General features: G+C 48.8%; 1 protein-coding gene across 1 annotated transcript in view; it reads right to left on the bottom strand.

Annotated features, from left to right (window-relative positions):
- The window catches only part of GGT7 (gamma-glutamyltransferase 7), an 87,413-nt gene that overhangs the window by 34,767 nt on the left and 41,782 nt on the right, over positions 1 to 10,864 (bottom strand). The window contains exon 8 of the mRNA XM_019513011.1: positions 905 to 992. Coding sequence (XP_019368556.1) covers positions 905 to 992 — 88 coding nt within the window. The remainder of the gene's footprint in view (positions 1 to 904; positions 993 to 10,864) is intronic.

Below are 10,864 nucleotides of genomic sequence, written 5' to 3'. Positions count from 1 at the left end.
CTGCTCTCTGCCTTATCTGCCTTTGTGCTGCTTGTCCCTTCCCCAATTGGCTGCATGCTACACACAGAGGCTGCCCATGCCACTTGTGGCACCTGTGCTGCAGACCAGCCATCCTTGCGTTATGACATCACTGACTATGGGGAAGCAAACAAATCACTGAGTGACAGATAAAAGGTTTCTATTCAGTAAGTTTAAAAGTTTTGAACCAGACTCCAAGACTGTGTAAAGCAAAATAACTCCATCAAAAACTTAAAACCTTCCAGGCCCTCAGTATCCTTTATAAAGAGACTAAAGGGGGTATAAGCCCACATTTTTCTCTTTGCAGATCACATGCGAGAGCTACTTGCAAGCAGTGCTAATTCATGTACTGTGATACAATGCAGCACACATTAGAATATTGCATCAATATGATCAAAACGCCACCAGTTGCTTTCAAGGACAACATGAAACTTACATGTTGGCCCAGCAAGACAGGCAGCTCAGAGACTCTAAGTGTGCACCCCAGTGCCACTCTCAGGCTGTCTTAGAAAAGCCCATTGAATGCACACACTCAAAATCTGAAAGCATCTACTTTGTCTAATTGCCAGGCTTAAATACACACAGAGTAGGGTTGAGTACAGTGGGGTTGTTTCTCTGCAGTGCCAAGCTCAGTAGGGACACAGTTAGATAATGCCACAATCACTAGTTTGCAACAGAAAGGTAACAGGAACAGTGTTACTGCCCTGCACAGATCTGTGCTACTGCAGACAGTGTTAAATAGTTCCATGCTGCATTATTTTCTGCACTCACTTCTCCCCTATACTGGTGAGACAGGTCAGATTTGCAGTTTCTAACTGGTGTTAGAACATGTCATCAGGTGATGTAGACTTTGATGCACTGCAGCAGGGGAGTCAGGAGATTTTACCTCGATACACTGTGTGGACTGGATTCTTCACCAGGGCACTGTAGTTACTGAAGTCTACCTCTGTCAAGACTCCTCCATAATTTTTGACCTGAATAGAAGAACAAGGCAGAACATGTATTAAAAAGAGGAGTTGATGGGATACTGCAGTTCTCAAGCCAGTGAACAAACACTGTGTTCTGATTTTGGTTAAATAAACTTTGGGTGGAAGTTAGTGGCCCATATAATTTCAGTGGAATCGGAGTGCTTGACTGCCTTTGAAAAACCCAGACTTCATGAACGGAAGCCTCTGGGATCCCATGCCTAGGTGTCGGCTTACTGTGAAGCTCTGTAGCTCATCTCAGTAGTTCGCCCAAGTGATGGGCATTATGAAACAGCTCTGCATCTCCCTGCCTGGCATGCTTATAGGACAGAGGTTGGTCCTAGGGATAAATTTAGCCCACTGTATTTATATTTGCCCTACTCAGTTTTTTTCTGGAACATGCTTATCCTTTGAGAGAGACCTTTTCTGTTGCGTTGTACATGCCATAGGGAGCCCAGAAGGTTCCCTTTCCTTCTTCCTTGGTCTTTTTCCTGTTTATTTCCAGTGGCAGATGGACACAGGGATCCTTTTTTATCTTTAACTCCTGCCACAAACATCTTGCTGCATAAATCACTTGGACTGTTCTTACATGAGCTCTGGGGAGGGTAGAGGGGAGGGAGATGCTTTAATTAGAGCTCAGGAGCCGCTCTAATGAAAGCGCTTGAGGCGTCTCATGTATTTAGCATTCCACACTTCAAAATGGCAGTGGGGGAGCTTTACAGTACCATAGCAAGGGAGGGGTGAGTGGGGCAACCCCCCGGGCGCCCAAGAAAAGGGGTGCCAACAGGCGAGTTACAAGTCGATATTTTGTTATAAATACTCTTTAAAGTTTTGGATGATAGGGCTGATAATGTCACTGATAAATGCTGCATGCATGTGTGCAGCTGCAGCATGAATGCGACCAGCCCGGCATCTTGGAGAGCAGTGTCTTGCTGATGAGACTGTTGTGGGGGGAAGGGGCAGGGGGAGGAAGGGGCATAAGGGGAGAAGATCGGGGCCTCCTGGTGAGAGAGAAGAGGGTAGAAGGGGAGCTGGCACTGGGGCAGGCACTGGGCATGGGTTGGAGCCATAATCAGATTGTCCAAAGACGGCATGGGGAGCAGCTCCCCCTGCTGTGTGCACCCCCAGGCAAGCATGGGGGGGCATGTGCCCCCTGGATCTGTGCATGGGGCAAGGGTAGGCTGCTGCTATGGGCTTGCCCTGGGCACCAAACTTCCTTGCTATGGCACTGGAGCTTTAACAAAAGCTCATTCAAGCTTAGTTAAAGTGCCAGAGCCATTATTTTGAAGGGCGGGAATGCCCAATACATGTGATACCAAAGCTGCTGGAACATGCTAATTAGTCTGCTCCAACATGCGCTAATTAGCATGTGATGGAGCAGTTGTCAGGCACATGTGTACATGCCATTGGCTAATACAGTGGAGTAATGAGGTCTACATCTCTAATACAAAGAAGTAATGAGGTGGAGGCCACTTTTGCACTAATAATCAGGAAAATGGTAACATTTTACCTTTCCCCAGTGTTTTTCATTAAAGTATCTCAAAGTGCTTTACTAGTATTAATGAGTCACACCTCAGAACTACTGTAGAAACCTTCATGACCTAAAGAATTCAAATCCAGAACCACAGGAAAGTCTCTGGATTTGAGGCATGGATCTATGCCCCTTGTGTTCTGGGAATAAAATGCAGATTTTTAACAGTGAAAGTAACTAACCACTGGACTAGATTATGAAGGAGAAGAAGGTTGGTCCAATGGTTGTGGCACTGGGACTTGGGGGAGACAAATTCAGTTTCCTCTCTGCCACAGACCTCAAGGGTGACCCTGGGCAGATAACTTGCAGGTCATACCTGCCTGCATTGAGGCAAGTGCAACCCCTCACTTGCACATTCACATCAACCTACTGGTGTTTTGACAATTTAGCCCTATATGTACATGTCCTGCATGTTAATACATTCATTTTTCTGCTCCCATAGTTTATCACAGAGGGCTCCTGCAGATAAGGATATTTACTGAATATCCTGATTGGGTAATATAGCAGTGTAGCAGCCTACTAGCTCAACAGGTCTAGGTGCAGTCTGTTAGCTCAATGAGCCTGGGGGCAGTCTGCAGGCTTGCAGGGCTACAGCCTAGCTGCAGGCAGTCAGGGGTGATTACAGGCTGTCTAGGAGGACTGGGCCAGCTGAGGGAGATAATTTAGCTGGCCACAGGACACTAAAAGCTTCCAGGGAAGGGAGCTACAGAGTAACAGAAATATTGGGTGTTGAGAGTTGAGGTAGGGCTGAGAAAGTGTGCCCAGAGAGGGAAAAGCTGAGAGCTGAAAGCAAAAGCAGAGAGTGGACAGCTGAGAGGGAGAAAGCCAGTGGGTCAACTCATGGTGGAACTTAAGGACACCAGGAGTGCCTCTCTCTCAAAGGACCACGAGTGTAGCGGAGAGACTGTGAGTGAGCCTTTTCTGTGGCTGAAAGGACTAGAGGAACAAGGGAGAGAACAGACAAGTGGCAGCAAAACCATGACTGAGGACTCTCCTTGGGTCTGGGAGGAGACCCTGTGCTTTTTAAGTGTTTTATTTACAGATTGGGTTTGGTTATGTTAACTCCTGCCATGAGGGGGTTTGGCCCAGAGGAATAAAGACAGTGGCAAAAGACTGTAAACAAACACTGAAACAAAGTTTGTCTGAGTGAGCAGTTCTGCAACCTGCTACACATGGTGGAGAATGCAGGCAATATAGAGGGCCCTACAGGAATCTAAAGAACCCTGCAGTACCAACAAAGTTCAGTGCAGGAGTTAAAGGGAACTGTACCGTTGTGAAGTGAACCCCCACACTTTGGGAACTGGAGCAATTTAAAGGGACCTAAAGCAGTTTGAAGTGAACCGCAGTAGCTTCAAGGGTTGCTCAGCATAAAGACAAAAGCCCTGTAAAAGGGGCAAGAGGTGTCCTCTGCCCTAATATGGGAAGTGAAGGGCATCAAGGGGGAAGCAAAGGTGAGTACTAATCCTGGAACCCTAAAAGAGCTGAGATATGAACTGCTAGATGCTCAGCTGTTATCTGATGGGATCGCCAAAGAGGCAGCATACCTTCAATTACAGCTAGAGCGAACACCAAAGCTGTGAGCAGGCTGAGTCTGCAGTAGCTTCCTTAAGGCAGCAGATGACCACAAGCAATGGAGAGAAGGAATAAGGAGTGGAGACACCTGTTGGCTGCAGAGGCAGAAAAAGAAGTGTTTGAGTAGCTAATTGTGGCAGAAGCTGAAAGGGGCCAACAAAGCTGCGGGCTCTCCAGAAGTGGATAGCAGACCTGAGGAAGAAGACAGATGATGGTCAGGACTGCCTAAAGGCAGTGGAGGAAGCCAGGAAGAAGCTGCAGAAAGACTTCAAAGCTGTGAGCCAATGTCTTGAGGAGAAAATAATAGCTTGGAAGAAACAAAGAATAGTCTTCAACAGGAGCTTGAGAATTTTATGGTTGACATAGATAGACAGCACTGGATTGATTCCAACTTGGAGAAAAAGAACAGTTTACTCAGATGCTGACAGAAGAGAAGAATCTTTCTGCCCAATATGCAGAAGAGTGAAACTGAGCAGAGGTCAAAGCAAGAGAGAAGGAGATTAAGGCACTTGCTCAAGCTTTGGAAGAAGTCCTGGAGTGGAAGGCCAAGCTGGAACAACTCAGTACACAACTCTGTACTGAAATGGAGGACATAAGGTGTTCCAACGGTGCAGCTGACAAGAATGTGCATGAGTTGAAGAAGACTAAGCGAGACTTGGAACAGCAGGTGGATGAGATGGAAAACAAGTTAAAGAAAGATCAGTAGGCACTTGCAGAGAAGGAGAAGCTCACCAGCCTAGAGATAAAGCTGTCTGAAGCCATGGCTAAGAGTGCACAGTTCCCAGAAAGAAACATGGAGAAAAAGTGGGGAGAGGACCACAACCCAAGAGGGATCCCAGGGGTTAAAAAGAGGGAGAGAACCTCACTGGGCAGCCAAAGAAGTGGGGAAACTACAGTGTGCAGAAAAGGTCCTGCAGGTCATGACGGGGACCAGTGGACCCAAGCAGGAGTTGTCTCTGGGGAAGACAGATGGCATCCCCACCAGCAACTATGAGTCAGATGAGAGAACGGCAACAACACTGGCTGCAGCCAGGAAGAAAGGTCCCAATATCTGGCCCAGGGGTGAACCAGACTGGAGGGCTGGTCCCTTGGAGTCTACTGTGTTTGGGAGGAACCTCAACTTCAGGGTCAACTGCAGGAGGCTCAGACGGGTGTTTCAGAAAGCAGGAGTGGTGAGGTATGCAGCTGTTTGATGGAACAAAGCTGGGAAGAGGCACTTTATGGAGATGGTTACATTTGCCCACCCCAGGGATGCTACACTTGTGATGGTAAGGCTGAACGGACAGATGTTGTGTGGCAGACCCACGGGGGTAAAAACAGACTAAGGGACTGCTCTATATGGAGAGTACCAGACAGTAACACAGCCACCCAGGGGTAGATAGAACTTCACAGTTGGATATAGCCCCAGAAGAGAACCGGCCTCTATCCTCCACAGAAGTAGGGACCTAAGAGCAAAGGCTGGCCTATGGGGAAGCTGAAAAGACTGTGGTGGGTATGGGTGGGAGGCAGTCCCAGAAAGAAGAAAGGAGATCCCGGGGGGGAGGGGGACGGGGCGGGGAACCATGCCCTTTCTGGGCAGGCTGCAGGGAGTGGGCAGTCCAAGATTGGTAGTATGGGAGAGGGTCCTGTCAAGGCCAGCAGGGCAGTAGTTGAGCACTACCCTGGAGCAAGCCACAGACCCTGATGGGAACCTCTGCAGGTGGGCAGGGGGTAGATCCCTGAGTGGAAGCATTTGAATTTATTCAAGCTAGCCACTAGGCTTATGTTCTGTGTATAACTGAATATCTTGTTTGTATGGGGATTCAATGTTTATGTTATATTACCAGTGGTTTGGATAGGACTATAGGGGTGGAGGGTAGTCCCAAAGCACCAGAGGGGCAGGCAAAAAAGATAGCCCATGAGGGGCATGTGTGGTTTGAGTCCTGGCAGCAGATGGGCTCAGAACATAAACTGAGTAGAGCAGCTTCACCCTGGGCAAGAATGCACAGGAGAGTTGCAGCCCTGAAGCTGTCAAAACTTGCGCCAAAGCCCAGGAAGGGAAAAATTAGGGCCAGGGAACTGCAGAATCAGCTGGAGAGCAGCTTTGCCCTGAGCAAGAGGGGGGGGGCCCAAAAGCCATCGAAGCTTGAGCCAAAGCACAAAAAGGACACAGCTAGCTCCAGGGGACCCAGAAGTAGAGTTGGAGGGCTATCTTTCAACCAAGATAAGGAGGAGAAAGAAAACTGAAATATTACAGTCTGCCTAGGAGCACTGGGCCAGCTGAAGGAGATAATTAGCAGGCCACAGGAAGCTAAAGGCTCCCAAGGAAGGGAGCTAGGAATTGTTGAGAGCCGAGGTAAGGCTGAGAGAGAGAGCTCCCAGAGAATGGAAAACTGGAAGCTGAGAGCTGAAAGCCAGAGTAGAGAGGGAGAGAGCCAGTGGGACAGCTTATGGTAAAGCCTGAGGACCACTCCAGGAGTGTCCCTCTCTCAGAGGACCATGAGTGCAGCAGAGAGACTGTGAGTGCGTGCTTTCTGTGGCTGAAGGGACTGGAGGGACAAGGGAGACAGTTGGCGAGTGATGGCAAACTCATGCCTGAGGATCCTCTTTGGGTCTGGGAGAAGACCATGTGCTGTTTAAGTGCTTTATTTATGGACCGAGTTTGGTTATGTTGACTCCTACCAGGAGAATGTTTGTCCCAGAGGAATAAAGACAGTGGCAAAAGACTGTAAATGAACACTGAAATACTTTTTGAGCAAGCAATTCTGCAACCCGATACAGGTAACTCCAGAGTCATTTAGACTCACTGGGTTCATTTCCCCCATCTGGAAATGGGAACAACAGTACTTCCTCATCTTATGTGGATGCTGAGAGGGGTAATCCATTCAAGGCTGTTAAGTGCTCAGATAATACAGTAACAGGAAGTCTCATGCATTTCAAACAAGGGGAACCAGTTTGCAGGCCAGTTTGTGGGTAGTAGCATAGCCTATTACCACACAATTGCTCTCAGCCATGACAGTGACTCGTCATACCTGCAGGTGTCCTGGCGTCACCGAGAACTTCACCCAGACAGAGCCTGAGGCCCTGGACAGCAGAGGCTGCCTGGAGCAGCTGCTGAAAACTGGGAATGGGGGCACCCCCACTTGTGGGGTGTGCTTCCTGGTAGAGTCTCTGGAAAACCAGGTGCTCCCTGTTGCAGGCCACGGTCCCAGAAGGGAAGGATACATTGAGGAAGTGAACCAGCAACTCCGATGCTAGTGCCACCAAGAAGGCTTTGGATTGCTTGACCACAGCACGCACTTCAGGGAGAGAGGACTCCTGGGAAGGGACAGCATCCACCTCATGAGGAAAGGTAAGTCCCTGTCCGTGGCCAGGATGGCCGATCTTCTGGACAGGGCTTTCAACTAAGATTGCTGGGGGGACAGGGATACACAAATTCAAACATGTCCAGGGACCAACATACAAGTAAGCCCAGTAGATAGGGACACTGGGAGAGCCACTCTTGTGGGAGCTGAGGGAATATTTGTCCATCAGCAGGACAGGAAGACGAGGGCCTCAGTAGGAAGACTCAGGTGCCCATATTCTAATGCTAGGAGCACAGGGAGCAAGCAGGAGGAGCTAACCACCTACTCTCCAGCAGGCATTGTGGTCTAGTAGGGATTACAGAGACCTGGTGGGACGCCTCGCATGACTACTGTGTAGCTATAGAGGGCTAAACCCTGCATAGAAGTGACTAGGTGGGGAAAAAAGGTAGTGCCGTTGCTCTTTACGTGAAAGAGCAGTACATCTCCTTGGAGGCTGACATCAGCTCCAAAAATGGACAGCTTGAAACCTTCTGGGTCAAGTTGTGGGAGAGGGGGCACACAGCAAGAGAGATGTAACTCTGTAGGTATATACTAAAGATCACCAAACCAGGGGGAAGAACTCGATCTGGAGTTCACCCAAGAATTGACTGAGGCTGCACATGCATGTGACATGGTCATCATGGGCAATTTTAATTATCCAGACATCTCCTGAGAGGAACAGTTGGCCAAGTTGTAACAGTCGCAGTCCTTCCTGACCTGTGTTGAGGAGCTCTTCCTGACTCACAAGGTGCATGGGCCAACCGGAGGTGACGCTCTGCTAGGCTTGGTCCTGGCCAAAGGAGACGACCTGGTGACCAACTTAAATATAAAGAGAAGTCTGGGTGACAGCAACCATGAAACTATCATGTGCACTGTCCAACGTGAAACAGACAAATCAGATAGCAGAACTGAAGCCTTGAACTTCAAAAATGCAAATTTCAACAAGCTTAGGTCACTAGTAAGGCAACTAGCGTGGGACCAGGGACTGAAGGTGCAAGGTGTGCACAAAGAGTGGTTGTTCCTTAAGGACATGATCCTTGAAGCACAAAGAAAGTCCATTCCCATGTGAAGGAAAAGTAACAGGAGGGCTGGGAAGCCCTCTTGGCTAAACAGGGAAATCACGGTCCTCTTAAGAAAGAAGAAAGAGGCTTATAAACAATGGAAGCTTGGGACAGGTCCCACAGAGGACTATTCCATGACAGCCCACATATGCAGGGAACAGATAAGAAAGGCTAAAGTGGTGTCTAAACTTTGATTAGCAATTGGAATCAAGGACAAGAAGAAGTCCTTCTTTAGGTACATAGGGAACAGGAGGAAAATAAATGGGAGTGTGGGGCCATTGCTCAACAGCTCAGGAGAGCTGGTTACCAGCACCCAGGAGAAAGCCAAACTCCTGAATGACTACTTCGCCTCAATCTTTCACTGGACCAAGGGGAAAACCATGCCAGGTAAAGTACAGGATGAGCACGGTAGGAATAATCACCACTATTGCCATACTATTGCCATAGAATTGGTGTATGACCAATTAATAAAATTAGACATATACAAGTGTAACAGGGAACCCTAACCCTGTTACTAAGAGACAAGGTCGCCCCTTTAAGTCCAGAACCTTCCACTCATGGCCAGCCGGTCAAGTAAGGGTTAAGGCTCAAGCCCTGCCAGCTGGTCAGGTGACAGGAAGAGGAAGGCCAGGACCCTACAAATGATGAGTGGAGAAGGCCAGAGAAGCAGCACGGAGGCAGGCTTCCAATGACTACGGTACTGCAGCTGCAGTCTCTGTTGGAAGACTACACCATGCCCGGAGCCATCCTCACAATCATCTAAAGTAAGTAGGCATGTTGCCTCCCTTGTTTAATGTTTAACAACTGGTGGTTTGGGTGAGGCTATCTGGGGAAGGAGGAGGCCCCACTGGGGGCCCACTGCAGTGTGGGAACCCCAGCACCCAAGAGGGCACAGCATTTGGGGTGAAGACCCCAGCGCCACAGAGGGGCAGGAGCCCAAGTGAGGGTTTTCTTTTGGGAGCTAGAGCATGGGAGTCAAACCCTGATTAGTGGGTTGTTTTTTTGTTTTTTTGACTGACAGGCTGAGCTAGAGAGAAAAAAAAAGGGGTAGGCCCACAACGGCCTAGACCCCAACATAGAGGAATCTAAAAATACCATCTTCAAGGCTTGGGCTGCAGTGTAGGAGAGGAATGGAGCCACACATAGCACCCCCTGGCATCAGGGCAGGAAATGGGCAGCCTCCCGCTTAATTACATCATTTAACTAATTACCAACAAGGCATGGCAGGAGAGAAGGTGGGCGGTTGGCCCATAACAGGTGGGCGAGGTTGCCAATAGACAGACCCCGAAGAGGCCCCCCTGTTACAACGAGTCAGCAGGACTGGATGATCTTCATCCAAGAGTGCTGAAGGAGCTGGCCAAAGTCATTCTGGAACCCCTGGCAAAACTCTTCCACAGCTCGTGGTGCTCTGGAGAAGTCCCTGAGGACTAGTAGAGGGCCAGTGTTTTGCCCATCCACAAGAAAGGCTGGAGGGAGGACCCAGGTAACTATAGGCCAATCAGCCTAACTTCCATCCTAGGAAAAATCCTAGAAAAGTTCATTAACGAGTCTATCTGCGATAAGCTTGCAGAAGGTAAGATTCTGAATGACAGCCAGCATGGCTTCATTGCAGGCAGGTCTTGCCTTACCAACCTCAACTCCTTCTATGGCCACGTAACTTGCCGCCTGGACATGAGAGACCAGGTTGACATTGTATACCTAGACTTCCAAAAGGCCTTTGATTTAGTATCCCATGATGTCCTCACAAGCATATTGAAGGATTGTGAGCTTAACTCCGAGACAGTCAGGTGGGTGAGAAACTGGCTGCAAGATAGGACCCAAAGAGTTGTAGTGAATGGATCTGTGTCATTCTGGCGAGAAGTAGGCAGCAGTGTCCCGCAGGGGTCAGTGCTCGGTCCAGTACTTTTCAACATATTTATTAACGATTTGGATGTAGGGGTGAAGAGCCCACTGGCCAAGTTTGCAGACAACACCAAGTTATGGGGAAGCGTGGTCACACTTGAAGATAAGCTGCAGATACAGGTGGACCTAGACAAGCTATCAAGTTGGGCAAATCAGAATCTGATAAAGTTCAACATTGAGAAATGTGAAGTGCTCTACCTTGAGACAAGCAACCCCCAACACACCTACAGACTTGGCAGTACCAAACTGACTAGCACCACAAATGAAAGGGATCTGGGGGTAATAATAGACCACAGTATGAACGTGAGCCGGCAGTGCGATGCTGTAGCCAGTAGGGCAAATAATACTCTGGCATGCACCAATCAATGCATCTCCAGCAAAACCAAGGAGCTGATTCTTCCGCTTTACTCAGCAGTGGTGAGACCGCAGCTGGAGTACTACGTCCAGTTGTGGGCACCACACTTTAACAAGGACGTGGACAAGCTTGAGAGA

This window comes from Gavialis gangeticus, unplaced genomic scaffold (assembly GCF_001723915.1).
Source record: "Gavialis gangeticus isolate Ggan-Ray unplaced genomic scaffold, GavGan_comp1, whole genome shotgun sequence".
NCBI lineage: Eukaryota > Metazoa > Chordata > Crocodylia > Gavialidae > Gavialis > Gavialis gangeticus.
The sequence above is the reverse complement of the archived record's forward strand: the minus strand, read 5'-3'. Positions and strand labels throughout refer to the sequence as shown.